We start from the raw sequence: 21839 nt of genomic DNA on the forward strand, positions 1-21839 counted from the left end.
GTGGGGGAGCCCATTCCAGCCTCTGCCAGAACCATCTTATCACCTACATGTAAGGGAATGCCTGCCAAGACCCACAACTTCTCATCTGAGGATAAGAAGGTAAACCTAAATAGGGTTTCTGTGTCTGGGGTTCAAGTCCTATTGTACCCCTGTTGATCTGAGCACACCCAGCTCTCCTATAGGCCTTGGCTTCCAGAGAGGTAAAATGCACCCTTTTCAGCTATCAGGTATCTTGGTAATAATTTCCCTTGCTACATTCTGCTCAGAGCTGAGGACTGCCTCCTGTCAGAAAGCTGTTTTTAAGATACATGTGTTTTTCTAATAGCCTAGCAAAAGACAGTTTAAAAGTTTGATTTATCTTCAGACACACACACACACACACACACACACACAATTCCTCTTAACCACAACTCTTATCTCTGTGCAGAGGGCTGCCGTTAATGCTGAAGATGGGCCTTCTGCTTGGTTTTGATATAGGATCCAGGCTAAAAATAGGGCATCAGTTGCCTTTTAATGGCCAGGCTTTCCAATAATCTTGTTTGAGCTTTCTAGAGTGCTGGGAGCAAGTGGGAAGCTAGAGAGAGGGGCTTTGATACTCATGGGCAAATCTCAAGTTTCTTCCAGCATCACTAAATTCCTGGACTGTTTCCAGCGGGTAAGATTTGCAAATTCCTTATTCCCTTAAGCCTCTTGTTGTTGAAATCTCTGTTGAAAATCTGGGCCTCATTTATAGTGGCATTGCTACTAGAAAGGAAGTAAGACTTGAGACAGAGGCTGTCATTTTGCAGAAACCCCAGGAGACCTAAGGTAGCCCCTGGTCCTTCTATGAGAAGAAGTATTAGATTCTCCAGAAGCTAGGAAAAGTATGTGGCCCAAGGTTACCCAGAGTGTCACATGCAGGAACCAAGCAGCTGCTAATCCAGCAGCTTCTTCTCTGGATCCCTTTCCCCTCTGTGGATGGAATCTAGGACTGTTACAGATCCCAAGGGTATCAAACCCTAGAAGACTCCACCAGGATGGCAAGGCCCAGTGGTGATGGCCTGGCTGGATGAGTTCATCTCTTCTTCTCCTCCCAGCCACTCTGGATGAAGCTTCATCAGGATGTCCAGTTGTCCCATGGGCCCTTGCTGCCCCAGCCCCATGCCCAGCCCCATACCAACAGTGGGCACAGAGCATTGCCACTGCTAAACAGAGGAAGACAGGCCACAAACAGATAGCACCCACTGAAGCACTGAAAGTGTTTCTAAAATTAGAAAATTGTCTCCCATTAGACCTTTTTTGTGACTTTGAGCCAGTTATAAGATTTCCAGGTCATGACAGAGCTTCTCCCCAACATTTGTCTTAACTTGGCTAGCTTCACTCATTTGTATTACCTCTCTGGTATGGAAGACTCTGTGTGTGTGTGTGTGTGTGTGTGTGTGTGTGTGTTAATGCACACATGTGTGACCACTAGTGTCTCTCCGGCTGAGATGTGGCTCCAGGAATCACCCAAAGAGACAAACACAACTGGGGAACTACAAACAGATTGTGAGTGCTCCACACCTCCCTGTGCCAGACTCCCACTTGTCCAACCTTCAAAGCAGGTTCTCACTGTGTCCACATAAAGGCAAGGCCATGACATCCTGAGTTAGAGACTCGGGCCTCAAAGGATGCTCAGCCCTGTGATGTATTTTCACTACAAATCAACCATCAGAGAAGGGAACCTGGGAAGTGGGTTTTAACTGAGATGGGAGCACAGAGGTATGGGGTACCCTTTCTCTGTCCCACAGGACTAGTCCCCATCCCTGTTCTTAGAAAGCAGAATTGGCTTCCCTTTGAACTTCCACAATCCTCTTAATCCCTGAGGGACAATCTCCATGAAGTAGCTCGCCACTCCTCAGCCCCAGTCCCAAGTCTGTGGGGAAGAGAATGGAAAGAACCCACTGTGTCAGCCCTTTGTTGAGACTCTTGCAACTTTCTCAGAGCCAGGGTACTCAAGACTGAGGTTCTTACTGCCAGCACTTGAGGGATTTCTTCACTCTTCCAACTCTACTCCGGGGTAATAACTGATAACGACTATTATTTGAGTATTCACTGTGAGTCAAGCTCTGACTGCATGTTTCAAATGTAGTATTTCCTTTTACCCTCATAACTACCCTTTGAATCATCATCATGCTCATTGTCACCCCCACTGTATGTGAGGGGAATCTGAGGCTTGGTAAGGTGAAACATCTTGCTCGGGGTCTCACAACAACCAGGAACAAAATGGCAAGACTAACTGATAAGGATCTATTCCTGAGATCTTACTCTTAATCAATGTGTCCTCCACCTAAATCAGGCTAAAGGATATGTCTTTCTATGTCTTGGCAACCCCAAGATACAAGATACAAAACACACAAAGGGTACCAAGGAGGCTTGTCTGAGACCATACCAAACACAGGCTCAAGCAGGTAGGGTCATGGTGAGGTTGGGCACAGTTACACTGAAGGATAGTAAGCATGATCAAATACTTCCTAAATCTAAAGACACTGATATTTGATCCATATGCTCATTTTCTCTCTCTGAATAATTGCTGTGCATACTTTGACTGGCACTACCGTAACCATCCAGCCAAATCCTCTCCTGGACCTCATCAGAGGACAGACAAATCTGTTCACATTTCCAGAGGGAACTATCACATCAGGATCTTCTATTTGTGGGTCCAGAGATGCATAACTGAGAACAACAGTAAGATAAAGTAATAATCTGGCTAAAACCCTACCAGTGTCTATGAGGGCCAAATGCTGATCTTGGTACTATTTTACAAGTGAGAAAACTAAAGATCAGAATGTTCAAGTAGCTTGACACAGGTCGCACAGCCAGTAGACAGCAGATCTGGTGTTGGAGGTCCAGTCTGCCCACTCACAGGGCAGTGATGCAGGGGCACATCCGGGGACTGTCAGCATACTGCTCCTAGAGAAGGGCACTACACAGCCAACAGGGAAATGGGCTGTGGAGACAAAGTCATTTTGAACGAGCCCCATTTGCCAGGCTAACGTGCTCTTTCTCACAAATCAACTATTTTAGAGCAACCTGGAATCACTTAGGGGTTTTGTTTTGTTCCAGGTTTTTGACCCATTAACTTCTTTTCTACATAAAGGACAGAACCACATTCCCAACAGCCCCACTCCTTGCCAACACTCAGTTTGAAATGGAGATTTGCCTTATTAATATAGCCTAAGACAAAAGAAACATTTAAAACCAGATGTTCTCATTATTTTTTAAAGAGTACAGCAAATGCATAGTTTGACCTTAGCCCTATCAAAGCCTTAAACAAAAAAAACCCTAATGCTTCTGAGGCAACCACTTTTGGCCTTCTATGCTAACTTCCATCCTTCTTAAATGTATCCCCGTGATGATCTCCTGCCATCTAAGGAAACTTCAATGTACTTCAACGTGTCCATCAGTGGATTTATTACCCAAGCAAGACCATTGTTTTCAGATCCTCCAAATGGATGTTGACTGTTTTTCTTTTCCAGTCTGATTGTCTCAATGAGTAAATGAAATATCTCTACCTCTCTTCCACTGTCTTACCACTGGTTTTGTTCAAACATTTTTTTCTTTACTTCCTTGTGCCTATGTCTTTCTTAGATTTAGAACAAGGAAACTACATTTAGGACTCATTTATTCAACAAACATTTGCTGAGTTCCCATTTTGTGTAATGTAGACACATAGATTAGGATAGTGTGACCCCTACCCTTGAGAAGCACATGATATGACCAAGAAGACAAGCTCCAAAAATACATCCCAGCACAAAGCACTGCAGTTCAGAGTTTGGAGGAGTGAATTTGTGTCCTACTAATTGTGAGATGTGTGACCTTAGGCATGTGACCTAACCAGTTTAAACATCAGTTTTTTCACCTATGAAATGGGGATAATGAGTGTGTCTACCTTCTGGGGTTGTGAGAATTCAACGAAACAATGACTCAAGCAGCAAACTGCCTGGCACATAGATTCTCAGTCAGTGCTGGTTAATTTTTAGAGGAAATATGTAGAACACAGGGACTATGTAGCATGAGTGATGAGCTCTTCCAGAAGAAAGACCAGAGGAAAGGAACAAAGCAGGCTATGACCCTTGAAGCTGCAAAGTGAGGAAGGAGTTAGAATGTGAAGTCTTTTGCTGAGTAACATTTTTCTTCACATTTCAAGGTTGGGTCATTATCAGCCCTCAGGAAATTGATTACTTCTATACTACATACAGTAACCAAATCAGAAGGAAGATGGTAGCTTCATTTTTTTATGGCCAGACAATTCTCTTAAAATTGTCCTTAGTTCTAAACAACCAAAGAGGGCTATTATCCAAAAGGAATGTCCTTAGATATAAGTGGCAGATGCTGAAGTGAGAGAGCCTTCTGTGGGCTCCACCTGAACCTTCCTAGATTGCAGATACCAGGTGAAGATCTGATGAAGACACATGGCTCATGCGGCATAGAAGGAGAGTAACTGGAGGCATAGTCATTGTTTCTGGCACCGGGAAATCTGTCATGTGGAAGAATGATCAGATGCATTATTTTTGAATGAGAAAGAATAAGAAGCAAATACCTTGGGCTAATACTCTGACCTGAAATTAAGACCTAGAAGAAATTTTCCCCGTAGGTCCTTGCCAGAAAGATGCTATTCTGTGTTACAGGCAATATCCTTAATAGTATCAGTGAACCCTGCAGGGCTGTAAAAATCTCATCATCAAAAAGTAGCATATCAGCATACTATTTATTCTACACAAACTTTCCTGAAGTCTGAAAAGGAAAGAATACTTTTCAACTCATTCTATAGGACTAACATTACTCTAATACCAAAACCAGACAAAAGCATCATAAAGAAACTACAGACATATATCCCCCAAAACACAGTAGTAAAAATCCAAACAATGTTTTAGCAAATCAAAAAATATACATATGTTAAGTGGATAGTATATCATAAACAAGTGACATTTATCCAGAAATTAAAGTTGCTTTATTTTTTAAAAATATTATTTATTTATTTATTCATGAGAGACACAGAGAGAAAGGCAGAGACATAGGCAGAGGGAGAAGTAGGCTCCATGCAGGGAGCCCAATGTGGGACTCGATCCCCAGACCCCGGGATAATGCCCTGAGCCAAAGGCAGACGCTCACCCATTGAGCCACCCGGTCATCCCATTAAAGTTGCTTTAATATTTGAAAATCAATATAACTCACCATGTTAACAAACTAAAAAAGAAAAGCTTTTTATACTTTATATATTTATTTATATTATTATCAGAATAGACACAGAGAAGGTATTTTACAAAATTCAGCATTGTTTCCTGACAAAAATCATCATCAAACTGGGAATAGAAGAAAATTTTCTCAACTTAGAAATGGCATTAAAAAAAAAAAAAAACTACAAGTACTTACAAGTAAAAGATCAAATGTTCTTCCCCTGAATTAGTAATAAGACAAGGATGTTCACTCTTGCCACTTCTAGCAAACTCTGTATTAAAGATTCTAGCCAGCAAAATAAGGCAAGAAAAAGAAATAAAATGCATACAGACCAGCAAGGAAGAAGCAAAACTTGTTATTCACAGAAAACATGATCATCTATGGAAAATCTGATGGAATCTACCAGAAAAGCTACTAGATCCAATAAAGGGTTTAGTAAGGTTGCAGAAGACAAAATCAATACACAACAGCCAATCATATTTCTATATACTAGCAACAAAAAATTAGAAAATGAAAACTTTTAAATACAATTTACAATAGAATCAAAAATATAAAGTACTTGGGGATAAATATGACCCCAAATGTGTAAATAAAGTTTCCTGTACACTGGAAACTAAAAAATCGCTGAGAGGTAGTTTTTACTAAAATAAATGGCCTAAAAAAATGGAGAAATATACCCTGCTCATGGGTCAGAAGACTCAACATTGTTAAGAGGTCAATTCCTCCCAAAACTGCTGTATGGTTTAAATGCAAACCCAATCAAAATCCCAATAGAGTCTTTTCTAGTGCTCGCTTCGGCAGCACATATACCAATAGAGTCTTTTCTAAAACTTGAAGGTCTTTCTAAAATTCACATAGAAATGCAAAGTTCCTAATACAACTAAAACAATTTTGCAATCAAAGAGCAAAGTTAAGACATTAACACTACCTGATATCACTTACTAGAAGTCTACAAAATCAAGGCAATACAGTATTGTAACAAAGAAAGACGAATAAATTAATGGAACAGAATAGAGTACAAAAATAAACCTATACATATATAAACAACAGACTTTTGACAAAAATATGGAGACAATTTAGTGTAGAAAGGATAACTTTTTCAACAAATGGTACTGAACAATATCCATTTACCAAAAAAAAGTCTATTTATACCTTATACCATACACAAAGAAAGACTAAAATGGATTCTAGACCTAAATGTGAAACCTAAAACTAGAAAATGTTTATTTTTCTAAAGCTTTTAGTTTATCTATCTATCTATCTATCTATCTATCTATCTATCTATCTATCTATTTGAGAGAGAGAGAGACAGAGGGCAGAGGGAGGAGCAGAGGGAGGGCGACAAACAGACTCTGTGATAAGCCTGGAGCCGAACTTGGGGCTCAATCCCATGGCCCCGAGAGCATGACTTGAGCCTAAATCAAGAGTTGCACATTTACCCAACTGAGCCACCCAGGAGCCCCTAAAACTACAAAATTTTAGATAATAAACCCTAAGTAATGAGTTAGGCAGCTATTTCCTATTTATAATATCAAAAGTTCAATCCACAAAACAACAAATTGATAAATTGCATGCCATCAAAATTTAAAACTTCCCGTTTTGAAATACAACGTTAAAGAGAATGAAAAAACAAGTTAACAAAGTGATATGATGGCAAATAAGCCCATGAAAAGATGTTCCACATCATTAGTCATCAAGGAAATGCAAATCAAAAGTAAAATGAGCTACGACTACATAGTACTAGAATGGCTTAAAATAAAGAAACTTACCATATCAAGTGCTGAATGTTGGCAAGGATGTGGAACTCTCATATACTACTGATGGTAATGTAAAATGGTGCACTCACTTTGGGAATGATTTTGGCAGTTTCTTAAAAAATTAGACATATACCGGGGCACCTGGGTGGCTCAGTGGTTGAGCATCTGTCTTTGGCTCAAGTCATGATCCCGGGGTCCTGGGATTGAGTCCCACATCAGGCTCCCCACAGAGAGTCTGCTTCTCTCCCTGACTATGTCTCTGCCTCTCTCCATGTGTCTCTCATGAATAAATAAAATCTAAAAAAAAAAAAATTAGACATATACCTACCATATAATCCAATCATTCCCCTCCAGCTATTTATATGATCTAATCATTCTGCTCCTAGCTATTTATACCCAAGAGAAAAGAAAGCAAAGTCCAACAAAAGTTGTACATGAAAGTTCATAGCATCTTTATTTGTAATAGCCAGAAGCTAGAGAAAATTCAAATGCCCGCCAACAGGTGAGTTATAAAATAACTAAGGCATTCCATACTACTTACAATAGAAAGGCATCGCTACTGATACATGCTACCACATGGATAAACCTCAATATAATCATACTGATTGAAAGTAGATAGGAAAAAAAAAAAAGAGTACATACTCTATGACTCCATTTTTGTAAACGTCTAGAAAATGCAAACTAATCTCTAGTGACCAAAAGCAGATGGGTGGTTGTCTGGGGGTGGATAGAAGCATGAGAAGGTATTATTATAAGGATACAAGGGCCATTCTGCTTTCTGATGTCCCTCCATGTTTGGCTCAGGTAGAGGTGCATGATAATGGCAGGTGCAGGAGAGAGCAGGCCCAGTTCATGAGCCCATTTCACATTTTTGCTTGCACGGTGCCTGATCATATCCTCTTCCCAAAGCAAGTCAACATTGCTAAGCTCAGATTCAAGGGATGGGGAAACAGGCTTCACTTTAGTGAGGGGGACTGCAAACATAACAAAGAGTGTGGACATAGAGAGAGGCATTATTACAATCTACCACAAGGCCTCCTTCAAGTCCAAACAAAATAAATCTCCTCGCTGGTCAACTTTGGTCTATAGCTCATGTTTGGAGAATCAAGTTTAGAGAATCCAAACTGGTGCACTCTCTTGCCTCCAGGAAATTCTCCCTACACAAGCTTGTGAGAGGTGCTGGGGTACTGAGTGCCACACTATACTCTAAAATATCTTCTACTTGAATACCTAGTATTTTCTACTATAAAATCATGGCATTTTCTCACAGTGCCTCTGAACCCTGGCTCATACGCATCAGCTACACCTTTCTGCCATGCTTAGACTCTGTCACAGCTTCTCCCGAGTTAAGAAGCCTACAACTACTACTTTATTATCTCAATGGGTTCTTAGCCACTGGTTCCAACATCTTCATGTTCTTAGAAATGGCGCAAACCTAGCTTTTACCTCTATAAGCAGCCTTGACTCTTTCAGAACCTAAACTATCCCCAGCCATTGTCATCAGCTGGTATATCCTTACCTGAAATGTCCTTAAAGACCCCAAGACCTGTAGAAGACACACTATACTTGAGGATGAAGAGGAGCAATGATTATAATAACAGGATGAGTTATGAGGCTGCCCTCAACAGCAGTGAATATGACATTCTCACCCTTCCCCCAGGCATCCAGAGCCAACATCACTGCCTGGTATGAAAAGCGGGAACTGTGACCTCTAGTGACCTCTGTTGCCCGCAGAGCAGTGCACTAAATGTAAGACGGACATTAAAACTCAACCTAGTGATGAAATAAGAACCAACCATGAGGCCAGTCACGGGACGAAAGCAGCAAAGGACCGGAGGCCACCAGGATAGCCTCTTGGCAGTCAGCACCATGACAGGCCACATCCTGAGCACACCAGCCTAAGCCCTTGGCATCCCTAGCAGCTTGCACAGAGGACATGACACAAGAGATGTTGAAGTGGATGGGGCTTTGGACTCTTGACATCCCAATCAGGCCTGCAGAAGGGACCTAAGACAGGAAATCAATGAACAACATCAGTGTATAAAGAAGAACCCTTTAACCATAATAAAAATGCGCATTAATGGAGGAAAGGATGAGAATAAACCCTCTCCTCCCCCTTGAGAATGCTTGCCTCTCTCAAGCAGGAACAACCTTCCTTTCCTGATAATTCTATTATCAGGAAATAATAGAATTTAGATAATAGAATAGATAATTCTCATCATCTACATTTGCACAATACTCTATCATTTACTAAGACTGAATGTTCACAGCCATTTACGCATGCTTTTATTATCCCCATTTTCTGGAAGAGGAAGCAGATGAGACAGTTATGATTTGCTTGAGGAACCAGGACTCGGCTTTCCTGATCAAGCTGTGATCTCTCTCTGCTACAGCACAGCACCCTTGAAGCTTCCACCCACATTCTGAGACCAGAGCTTCAGGATGCCCAGGAGGATGCACGGAAGGTGGTGCACCATGGGGTCTTGGTCCAGAATCTCTGCTCCCTGCTAACCTGAACTAGAACAAGCCACTCAGGAAGGTTATTCAGAAGAAAGCCCTGGCCCCTAGGAGAAGAAAATGTTGTGCCTCGACCCAGACAAGAGGGATAGAGAGTAGAGGGAAGGGGACAAAAGGAGGAGGCCAGGCTTATGCACAAATGTTTGTGGAGGAAGAGCTGGCTTTGACTGGCACCAAGTAAGAAGCCTACCAGGGGGCTGTGCAGGAGGAGTGAGACAGAAGAGCAGGGCAGATGGCACCACAGTGGGCTCATAACGTGGTTCTGGGATGAGGAATAACAGGACCCCAAGAGACAGATAATAAGGACAGATGGAAGGAGTCAATGGGCCACTTAATGGTGGTATAAAAGCAGCTACCTTGCAACTCTACCCAGGACCCCTCCCACCTGCAGTGCAATCAAACAAACAAAAACAAAAAACAAAACAAAACAAACAACAACAACAACAAAAAAAACAGGGCAGCCCGGGTGGTTCAGTTAAAAGTTTAGTGCCGCCTTCGGCCCAGGGCATGATCCTGGAGACCCAAGATCGAGTCCCACGTCGTGCTCCCTGCATGGAGCCTGCTTCTCCCTCTGCCTGTGTTTCTGCTGCTGTCTCTCAGTCTGTGTCTCTCATGAATAAATAAATAAAATCTTAAAAAAAAAAAAAACGCACATCTAGGAATCATGACTGTCCTTGGGGGCAATTTTTTCTTACCAAGAATTTATTATAATGAAGCCCTGATTCTGGGGCCATGTATAATATTTGTTTCCACTGTCAAACTCTCAACTCCTCTGTCTCCATGCCCAGCTCTGGGAAAAGGCCTTGGAGTCATTTGTCGAAGTGAATTGTTGGTACAGATTGCTCACACTGAACTAGAGTCCTAAGGAGGCAGAGTTTCAGAGATACCAGCCAGGCTGTCTTGTAAGGAGGAAGGAGGACCAGAAGTACAAGCCAAATTCCATGAGCAGCCAGAGGCTCCTGATCTCTGGGCCATGAACATCTCCAGAGGCCTCGGCTGGAAGCAACCATTCTGGTGGTCACCAAAGGGCCAATGCTGCCACTGCATGCCCTAGGAGTGAACACCTTCTTCCATGTAGGTTGAGCACCTCTTTAAATTTATGGTGTGCCCCTTCTAATTTAGAGTGAGTACCTTTTTAAATTTAGAGTGAGCACCTCTTTAAACTTTCTGCCCAGGTGCCCTGCTCACTTCACCTTAGTCCTGGCTCTGCCGGACGCAAAAACTTCTCTGTGTCTTACAGACAGCCCTGCCTCAATCTGGAAACCTGGCAGGATTTCCAGGTCCAATTCCACAAAGCAGAGACTGTACCCATTCTCATCCATGGGAACAGGAGGCCTCTGAGAGAGCAAGTGGTCTACCTGTGCAGTCCTGGGGAGACAGACACACAGGAGACAGGATAAATGTCTTCTCCCAACCCAGTCCCATTTTTCACCTAACGCTCCTCCTTCCAATTTAAGGCCACACATCATGGTCATTTTGTGGCTTCTGAAATACTCCAGTTCTGGAAACTAGTTCCCTGGAAAAACATTTAGGAAACTGCAGACCCCCAGTCAAACAGTCTTGGGGTCCTATATCTATGTCATGTGGAACTCTAGTGCCTTCCAAAGATAGTTCATTCCCAGCACAGTTCAGTGAGAACAGCAGGCTAAGAGCTTCCATGGCAACGGCCGCTGTGGTTGTCCTGGCTGAGTAGTGGATACAATTCACAAAATTCTCCTAGAGTAGGGGGTCTCAATTTTTGCTTTCCTCACTTTTTCCACTGGGAATCTTCGTAAAATGAATCTGTAGAAAGGAGCTGCTCTATATTAGGCAAAGCCTCATAGATCCTACATGAAATCCTAACGTATTATACCACCAGTCGGATTCTACAGCCCAAAAGTAGTCGCCAGGAGCCACCCTGCTCCTGGGAGACTGCATCTCTCAGGCTGTGCCTGAATCTGAGCAGGAGGAGAGGTGCTGCAGGACCTAGGAGCCCACAGGCTGGCTTTCTGACAACCAAGCTGGGGACCAGTGAGAAGAGCCAAAAGCCCAAGGGGTCCTGAGGGCATGCTCACTGCTGAGAGTCAGAATATAGACCAGACACAGGGGCTTCTAGTCCAAAAATCTCAGGTAGTTAAGAGGATAGGATAAACTGCTTTTCCAGTTACCTGTGGCTGTGTTATAAAACCACTCTGAACCTGAATGACTTACAGCTACATCAATTTTATGATGCTTGAAATGTTGTGGCTTGGGAATTCAGTCAGGGAACAGTGGAGATGGCTCATCTCAGCTAGATGAGGGCTGGGATCTCAGGCGGAGTGGCTGCAATGGGTCCTCTAGGGCCAGACATCTGAGCCAGCTGGAGCTGGCTGTGCATCTCCGCCCACCCCACCCCACCCCCATCTCTTTCTCTAGCATTCTCTCTGCATGGTTCACTTGGGCTTCCTCGCACATGGTGGTCTCACGAGCATCAGACTTCTTAGGTGAAAGGGAGAGTGGCTGCCCCCAGAACAAGTAAAGAGGGCTGGGCAGAAACTTTGTGAATTAGCAGTGTAAACTCCTGACCTACATCATTCTACTGGACAAACCAGTCACTAAGGCCAGCCAACATTCAAGGGGAGGGGAGTTAGACTCTACCTCTTGATGAGGGGAGTTGCAAAGAATTTATGGGTAGCTACCATCTAATGCATCCTACTGTATTGCTATAATTAGGGGTATCTCTGTTACCTAACAGTGGAAAGTACCTGGGGGTCGATTCTTATTTTCTGCCACAGAGCCACCAATTACCTTACTAGGTCTGGTCTCTGGAAGTGTCGGCACCCCCAGGGAGCAGCAGGAATATCTTCACAAGGAGACCATTCATGGCTCACTTACTTTAGTCATGGCAACTGGTGTGACATTCCGAAGCCCAGGAGACCTTTGAGGTTGAAAAGTGCTGGGGAGGAGAGTGAGTGCTCATGGAAGCAGGTCCAATCCCCAGGCTGATTGTCTGTACCCGGACTGTGGCATTAGAGGTTTCCCCGGCACCACCGGGCAGAGCTTTCTCCATGGACTTGGCTCCCTGAAGGCACAGCAGGAAGTTGCAAGGTGCAAGGAGACTTGAGGGTGTGGGCCCTGGAAGCCACACTGTCACTGCCCCAGGGTCGGACCAGTGATCTTACCCGGTTTCAGGAAGTGCACAGAGAAGCCCACAGAGCCACGGCTGCAGCAGCGGTTGCAGACTCTTATTCCTGCCACTCCGTGCTCCCGGCAGCACCTTGCCTTCCTTCTAGGGGAGGGGGGCGGGCTGTCTTCAGTTTACAGACAGAATGGAGCCTGCACTCAGCCTGCTCACAGGGTGTGTGGCCTCTTCCCTCCCTCCACAGCTCTTCATTTCCTGCATCCACAACAGTCTGCCCAAGCTTCAGCACGTAGCTCCTTTAACCTCCCACTCGTGCTTTACCCAGGCCTGGCACATGGGATGTGCCATAAATGAGGGTGCAGGCTGACTGCTGGGGACTTCGGACCCTGGCTTGCCAGAACAAGTCTTGGGTTGCCGGGTGGAACTGCCCTGGGCAAGGAGATCGCCTGTGGCTACTTCTGACATTCAAAAGAGAATTCTGTTCAGGCTGGGTGAGAAGCCCTGGGAGAGGGACAGGTGGGCGGTCACCACACTCACCTGCAGCTTAGCCTCTGGACAGGTCAGCAAGGCAGTGAAGTGGGAGTTTCCTGGCTCATTCTACGGCAGACATTACAGAAACCCATTCATAGCTGGGCTTGGGGGACACAGTGGTCCACTGCCCATGGCAACAAGGGTCTCATCCGTGTGACACCCCTCGCCACCCACCCCCCCGGGCCTTGGAGCCTCTGGACATCAGTCCTGGTCCGGGCTTCCCTCTGCCCTTGACCGCCAGCATGCTTTGGGCTGGGTGCTGCACTTCCAAGAGGCTTGTTGAGATTCTTCTATAAATAATATGGGGTTGATGACTCCCCCCTTGAGGGATGCAGCACAGACTAGACAAGATGCATGGGGGACTAGTGCAGAATACGGCACATGCTGGGACTTCGTTGAAAGGCAGCTGGGCTGGCATGCCCAGGGGGCTTCCAAATCCAAATGCCTTCTAGTCCCACACTTCTGCCTTCCACTACCCCCCTCCCAAAAAAAAAAAAAAAAAAACCCAGGATGCAATGGTGAGGCATGCCCTTCTCTGTGCCTGTGAAGCCTCCTTGTCGGAGCCCCCAGACAGAACCCACCCTCTCCTCCTGAGTCCCTGTGCCTACTGGCAGCCTAGCATGAAACACATGGACAAGGTCACCAGGGCAGAGCATCAGGAGCCACAACCAGAACTTTGCTTCAAACCCATGTGCTGGAGATGGGGAGGCCAGGGAGAGGCCAGGAACACCCCGGAGCACACCTTGTGTCTGCTGCTTAATCTCAGCCAAATATCGCCAAAGCCTCTTAACCTGTAGCCTGGGGTCAGGTCGCTCAGCCTCTCCACTCAAGGCCCTCCCTACCCATCCTTTTTTTTTTTTTTTTTTAATTTTTTTTTCCTCCCTGCCCATCCTGCAGAGGCTGCTATTTAAAGACTCACTCTCCCGACTACCCCACAGGGACTGCCTATTGCCCCTTTCTGTGCTAAGTACCAAGGTAAGAACACACAAAATAGAGATTCCAACTCAGCTCTCTCTTCTCCGCTGTTTCACTGACTTTTTTTTAACTGCAAACCAGTGCTGCCGCTGCAGCATTCCTAGAATGCCCCTTTGACTATAGGCCTTTTGTTTCCACCAGAAGTCATCAAAATAAGTCTCCACACAAATTCAGTAAAGGGGCTGAGTTCCCAAGACCCTCTCCTGCCACCTGCTGGCCACTCACCACAAGGCCTTGCAAATCTCCAAAGAAGGCCCGGGAATGAAGCCCCTGCCACAAGCAAGCAAGGGACTGAGCACCTGCTATGTACTTGGCATCAGTCAGCTTATTGAATCCTTATAACCATTATGTGCAAGAAAGGATAAGGAGGATTCTGAGGCTCAGAGAGGCCTGGTGACTCAGCTACTAACCGGCAGATGTAAGACTACAATGCTGGAATGACTTAGGTTTGTTTTGCCTACACTCTCGGCGCCTGTTTCCCTTCTGTAAAATGAGGATCACATCGTAGTTTCATGTAAGATTGTTGTGATGGTTTAAAGAGCTAATAAATGCGAAGTGTTGAGAACAGGACAGGATATATAGTGAAAACTAAGTAGATGGGCATCTGCCCGCAGTACGTACACACAGCCCGCACACATCACACACACCACACATATATGCATATGTCACATACACATGCACACATCACATGCCCATCACACACATCACACACATATACACACATCACATACCATGCATGTACACATCACACACCACACATGCACTTATCATATACCCATCACACACACACATGCACACACACATCACACACTACAATGCCACACATACACACCACACACACACAAACACTAGTAGTGGAAATCAGGAAACTCAAGACTCTGTATCCAGAGTCTTGAATTTGGTCTGCAGGTCCTTTACTGTCTGATGTGTCCTTGGAAGAACTACACAAGGTGACTCGATTTCCTCCTCATAAAATAGGAAGCATAGATCTCCCCATGTCTCAGGGATGCTACAGGGAGCCAGGATGAGCATGACCCCTGTGTATGAAGCATGAAGTGCTCTACAGGTCATGCTGACCCTCTGGAAGTGTGTGTGGCTGACCAGCACTCCCGGCGCTTGCCTGGTACAAGGCAGTGAAGCTCTAGCCCCTGGAGAGGGCAGAGGCACAGTGTCCTCCACCCAAACCTCCTCCAGACCAAGCCCAGTGGGGCACTGGAGCCCTCTGGGGCCCCCTGACACTAAGCATACTTAGGCACCTCCCTCTCTTCCTAGATTGAAGCATTCTGTCCCCTTCTTCCTAAAGTCCTTCCACAACCCAGTCCCCTCAAAAGTGGGGGGGGGGGTGCTGGTGGCTTAAGTGAGGAGCTCTGCACTGCTGCTCAGGAGGGAGGGAGAATTTCCACAGGGGATAAAGGGCTCAGGACACCCCGGCCAGAAGTTTACATTGTGTCTCTGCCAGGGAGGAGAGGAGTCATCAGACCCAGGGAAGCAGTCTCCCAGACAGCAGAGATGAAGGGGCCACCTACAGGCCACCAGATACCACAGCCTAGCCCCACCGTCTTGATTTTCTGGGAAGGACACATGGTGGAGCCATAATTCAGCCAATACCAGGGTGTGTCATCTGAGCCCAGAGAGAAATGTAGGATGCGTGCAGTGTAATCAGGTAGGACCGGAAAGAACTCAAGTTAGTGGGCCACGCAGCCTTGCAGGAGGGTTTCAGGACACCTCCATGCTGTCTACAGAATGTTCCCATCGGTGAGTGGATGGGGTCTGAGTCATAGCTCATTGAGTGGCACAAAGAGAGCAAGGGGATCCCTGTGAGAGGACAGCCCAGATCCAGCAAAGTCTGGAAAGGTAGATCCAGGACAAAATTCACCCCAGACAAATGGAAGGTCAGGTGCTTGAGCACAAACACCAACTGCCAAGAAAGGACAAGAGGAGAGATGAAGTTGATCAGAGCAAACCCTCAGGTGCTTAACCAGCACTGGGTCCAGAGCCAGGAGCCAGGAGCGAGTTACACAGCCACCCAACCAGCAAGTGGAAAGATGGCCACAGAAACAGCTAGAACAGTGATCTGGGCAAGGGAATGGGGGTTGGGAAGGTCCCATCCATGGCCAACCACTGACCCCAGACACACAGCACATATGCATATGGACTGCAGGACAGTGAGGGCCCTTGAAGCGGTGACATGAGGAGGACAGCTGTGGAACAGAGGGGCTGGTGGCCTGTTAGCACAAGTTGTCTCTGGGGACACCAGGGGTGGTGGCATGCCCAATGTGGGCAGAGAAGCAAAGGCATCTGTGCTCTGGGGGCTGGATTAAAAGACCTCTGGATTCTTCCTGAAACCCCTCTGGTTTCAAGAGACCAGTCCAGAAGTCTCCTGCTCTCTTACATTTTCCCAGCCACCAATCCCAGTGTCGTGTGCAGAAGAGCCTACCCTGATTCTCAGGCCTGAGGCAGAAGGCTCACTCCACAGCCGGGGAACCTTCCGCAGGGCCACATGTGGCTAGAGCACCTGAGCCCACTCTCTCTTCTCTTCCCCTCTTAGTGTTGATCGGCGTGGGCACTGAGACCTTCCTCCAGGGGCAGTTCAAAAGCCTGGCTTTTTATTTGCTGTGAGTATGTTTGCATGGGCCCCTCCTTGCCTGAGTGTTGTGCTCTGGCTCCCCCTGAGTCTGTCTTGTCAGACTAACACAGAGCAGCCCCCTACCCCTTTCCCACGCTAACTCTATCATGTCCCACAGGTGGAAGAAGCAGAGGGGGCTTCTAGGATATTGTCTTAGTTTGGGCAGGGCTTTGGTCAGATCACTACCTAAATAAAATAATTATCCTCCCATCCATCCACCTACTCACCCATCCTCCCATCCATCCATTCAACCGCCAGCCATCCATCTACCTGCCTATCCATCCACCCAGCCCAGCCAGCCAGCCATTGACTACTATCTATCCAGCCAGCCATCTGTCCATCCATCCATCTTTTCCATCATTTCTTTGTCAGCAAATATTAACTGAGCTCTTATTTTAAAGAGAGAGGAATCAGCTCAAGACTATGTATTTGAGCCCTTCTGCATGTCAAGCACAGAAAAATGTTTTATTTACATTGTGTCCTTTAACTGACAGCACTGTAGAAGTGCATACTGACCTAGTTTTTCAGATTAGGAACTTCAGAGGGAATAAGCAGCTCAGCCCATGTCAACAAACTTATGAGCAACAGGGCCCAGACTCAGGCCTGGGGCCACTGAGTTCCCTAGCCTCTATCCTTTCTTCCCTGCCAGCCGCGTCCACAAATGCCTGCCAGTGGGAAGGAGATCACTGGGCTGTGGCGGCCTGAAGAGGGAGGAAAGCTTGGGGTCCCTGCCAGCTCTGACCAACCAGCTTCTCCAGCAGCCCCCTTCTGAGAGACACAGAGTTCCTGTGCTTCTGGGCCATGGTTTGCCTATAGGGTCCCCAGGATGCCTCCTTCCCAACAACATCCACCTCCATCCCTGCCTCCCTGCTCAGGGCAGCTCTTTGATTTGCTCAGTGGATCACACCCACTATCTCCCAGCAGTCTTCCACCCTCCTAGCGCATTTCCACACTACCACAAAGTTAGCCACCTAGAAATGCAGGGCTATTCCGGACAGCCCCTGCCACGGCCTCCAGGCCATATTTTTCTGCCATTTTCCAGCCTCCACTTTATTTCTGGTCACTGAACTTACACACACCTCAGGAGCTTCTGACTCTTCTTCAAACTCACCTACATCACCTCACCTCCAAGCCGTCGCTCATCCCATCGAGCACCTGGGGTGACTTACCACCCACCTCGACATTGCCAAAGCCTGATATTCCTTCCTGGCATTCTGCCCTGGGAAGCCTGCCCCAAGCCTGGAGCCCCTGCTGCCTGAAAGTGACTTCTCTTCGCTCTGAACTCCTTCCGTGTCTTACTGAGCCTGTCCACAGCTGCCGTGCACTGTCTCCCTGGAATCCAGAAGCAAGCCTGGTCTTCCTCTTTTCTCTCATCCTCTCTTTCTACCTAGCTTCCCCACAAATGTCACTTCAGGTAAGGGGTAAGTGTGATTGTCTTACTGTAACAGGTCAGCTCCATAGCCAGTTAATGCAAACTGCATCCTGCCCAGAAGCCTGCCCCTTCCTCATTGTTCTGTCCCTGTCCCGAGGGCCCATCTGATCACCTTGTGGCCCAGGCCTGGAAGACATTATTTCTAGCCTCAGGACCCCCCAGCCCTCACTGTGCAGTAGTTTATGTACTGCTTCAGCCCCCCACGGGATGGGCAGCCACTGCCCGCCTGCCCATCCCTCCTGCACTCACACTCACTCCTCAAGGGCCATCTCAGCATCCTGCTTCCCTCTTCCCTCACCATCTCCTGCCCTTCCTTACACACATGCAGTCTCCTCTGCAGATCTCAGACTCCTGCCTCTGTGTTCCCTCACACTCAGAGTGTAGCACACTCTCAATTGTAGCACACCCCTGTAGGGCTGTCACTCCCTGCACTGTATCCCGGGGACCCAGCAGGGCCGAGGCCAAGAGCAGGCTCCAGTAGGAACTGAGCTATCACTGGTTTTGTCTTTGTTCTTCTCTACTTCTCTACACATCAGCTTCCTCTCCTGTCATTCTCCTTCCTGCGGGAATCCCTCACCCGCCTTCCTCACACTCACCCCAAACAGCAGACACACCATTGGCTGAAGAGTCTGAGTGGCTAGTGTGGTGCCCCAGGGCAGAGACCGTGGTTCGTAGGATCTTGCAACCACAGCAGGGCTCTCGGCTTGGATTCACTGCCCCACCTGAGCGACCAGACTTTCCGGGCCTCAAAAGGCACAGCCTCTATAGCACCAGACAGGACACCTGCCAAGTCACTCTACTGCCCAAGCCTCAGTTTCCTCCTGGTCCCCCATCCCAGGATGTACAAAAAGGTGATGACACTTGTTTTACAAAGTACGTGCCCTGGTGTGCTTGTGAGGAATACAGGCTCAGGAGTCTAGGTGCTGGGTTCAAATATTGCCCCTGCTTGTGATCTGCTGTGTGACCACAGCAAGGAGCCTGACCTTTCTGTGCCTCAGTGCCCATAGCTGTAGGCTGAGGGTTATTACAGTGCTTTAACAATAAAATTGTTAGAAGGACTAAATGAATTGATACTTCTAAAGTCCTTAGAACATGCTTGGCACAGAGTGCTCATTATGTAATGTCAGTTATTCAATCTAAAAGTTGAGGGATAAGGGTTAAGGAGATACTGAGAGAGAGAGTAAGAGAGAATAGGGATTAAGTACTAAATGCTCATGGAGAAAGAGAAAAAAACGATAATAACTAACATTTATCTAATGAGCACTATGTGCCACATTTGAGAGGCTTTACAAACATCTATTCATTCATTCACTCATTTATTCACTCTAGTGATGTCCATGGAGCACTTAACAATAAGCCATTCCCAGAGTGGGCCTGGGCTGTAGAGAAGAATTAGAGAGGGAACTGCCAAAATGAGTTCACAGACTGGTAGCTCAGGTCACACCAAGCAAGAGGGCACCAGACAGACAAAAGGAGGAAAGAGGAGTCCTTCCTAGAGGAACTAGCTTGTGCAAAGTCCCTGTGGCACCTGGTAGCTTCCTGAGTATTCGGAGAACTATAGAAGTTCATGTAAGGCTTTAAAGGCATGCTAAGAAATTTCAATTTTATAGGCCAGTGGGATCCTCCAATAAAGCATGTAAGTTCCATTCCTGAACATTCTGATGTATCATGACATGAGGCTAGCACAGAAATATATGATTTTACATATTTTCCAGAAGATTCTGATTGGAAGTTCCCTGTACCACACTTGGAACATGAGGAGTTTGAGGCTTTCTGGACTGGGGAGAATATCATCACATTCAGGTGTCAGAAGGAGCCCTCAGGACAGCCAGTAGGGACAGATAGAGGGGCGGGAGAGGAGAGCAGATGGCAGGGCATTAGGGAGGCAGAAAAGGAGAGATGAGTGCAGGGCTCAAGGGGGCAGTACCCAAACTCAGGTCATATAGGTGAAGTCAGAAACTGTTTGGATAGTGGGAAAAGGGGGAGAAGGAAGGAGTCTGGAACAGATCCAAACTTAAGGTTGGCACAACCAAGTAGTGAATGTTATCCTCATGACAGAAGGGAGAAAGACGTGCCTGCCTCTAGCCACACAGGGGCTGGGATCAAGGCAGCCTCCCCTGCTGGCCTGTACTCCCTCACCCATCTCTGGGCCCTGGCTCCCACCCCTCCACTGAGGCCCAACCCAGCACAGGTCCTGGCATCAAGGCAACTCCTGGAAGATGCTGGCTGGGCGGCAGCATTAGGTCAGGAAACTCCTGGTCAGTTTGTTGGCCATAGATGGCCAGGAGCCCCAAATGCTATGAGGAAACAGGCCATGGGAGAGTGAAGGGCAGATCGGATGACAGCAGACTTCCCTTATCTGTATCCACCACAGGTTTATAGGAGCTGTCATCTCCGTGTGTGAAGGGGCCTACTTTGTGTCTCAGCTGCTGGCCATCTGCTTCCAGTAAGTAGCCTCAAGAGCAGCCCTTCCATCACCTCCTAGCCCCAGACACCCCCAGACCCCTCCTTCCGTGAGGCCACATCCCCCTGTGATGTCCCGCTCCCAAAGAAGCTGCAGATGGGTTCCCTCCCTGCAGCACAGCTAGCCCCTGCCTGGACATGGGCTCAGCTCTGCAGGGTTCAGCAGTCCCCTTGCTCTGCTCCCAATCAGGGGAGTGGAGTGAAGCATTCACACAGGGCCTATCCCCACCTAGCATCCCCTGCAGAGGCCATCCCCACCTCCAGGAACAGCCCACAGCTGCATGTGCCACCCCAGGCACCCATGGAGAGGTGATGGCCCTGCAGAAGGCCGGGTGGTCTTGGAGTAAGCAGAGTTAGATTTGGGAACTGGCTCTTTTTCCTGCTAGGACCCAGGCACAAGTCAAGGGCTACAAGGATCTTGGGAAGCCACATGGCCATGGAGGCCCATACTTGCTGTCCAGCAGTGCTCAGTTCATAGAAACTGTCAGCAGGGTGGCCAAGGGCTGTCCCTGGACCACAACTCTCAGAACCCAAACAGTTGTGCCTCTCAGTAGTCAGAGAAAGAGCCAGGCCTCAAATCCAGCTGTCCTAGTACCTTGCAAGACGATCAGCTGCCTCCCAAGTTTCCCAGCCCTGAGGCAACAGGCTTCCTCCTTTCTGATGAATGTCACTGCCAAGGAATCTTAGCAACTTCTCCAGCACAGAGGAAGGAGGAACACTGAGTCCAAAGAGGCATTTCACCCAGCTCTGGACTCCCTCCTCTCTCAGCCAGGGTCTGGTCACAAAAGTGTCCACCAGAGGGCACCAATGAGCCATAGCTATGGTGCCTGGAAGGAGGACTGTGCTCTGGACCAGCCCATCATCCTCCAACCCCCACCACTGCCCCCAAACCAGCCTAGACAGACCCCTGCTCCAGACCAATTCAGAGGATGAAGGAGACAAAGCTAAAGGCAGGTCCTTTCCTCCTCTGAAGCCTGGAGGCAAAACTCCTGAGGAAACCTCCTCAACATCAGTCCTCTGCCAGGCCCAAGTGTGATCCCTCCAGGCCAGTTCACAAAGAAGCCCCTCTGGGCTGATGCCATCTTATGGCTAGGTGAGGCTCTGTGAGCAAGGTGGACCTGGGTTCCAGCCAGTTCACTCAGGTGGCCAGGCAGCTTGTGTGGTGCACCGTCCACACAACTGTCCCCAGCCAGCTGTTTCCCATACTGTGTGCCTTCTCCACTCCACTGGGGACCTCCA

The 21839-nt window shown here is 47.3% G+C and overlaps 1 protein-coding gene across 3 annotated transcripts in view; it reads left to right on the forward strand.

The window, feature by feature from the left end:
• Window positions 1-21839, forward strand: part of TMEM72 (transmembrane protein 72) — a 30686-nt gene that overhangs the window by 1775 nt on the left and 7072 nt on the right. The window contains exons 1-3 of one of the 3 annotated variants that reach the window (XM_072806261.1): window positions 14039-14079; window positions 16628-16694; window positions 20512-20583. Coding sequence is in view for 1 of the 3 variants with exons in the window: in XM_072806259.1 (XP_072662360.1) it covers window positions 16628-16694; window positions 20512-20583 (139 nt within the window). In the remaining 2 variants the exon portion in view is untranslated. Of the gene's footprint in view, window positions 1-14038; window positions 14080-16627; window positions 16695-18697; window positions 18989-20511; window positions 20584-21839 lie in introns of those variants that run through there. The other 2 variants (XM_072806259.1, XM_072806260.1) reach the window with 2 other exon arrangements.

Source organism: Canis lupus, chromosome 29 (genome assembly GCF_048164855.1).
Source record: "Canis lupus baileyi chromosome 29, mCanLup2.hap1, whole genome shotgun sequence".
Classification (NCBI taxonomy): Eukaryota; Metazoa; Chordata; class Mammalia; order Carnivora; family Canidae; genus Canis; species Canis lupus.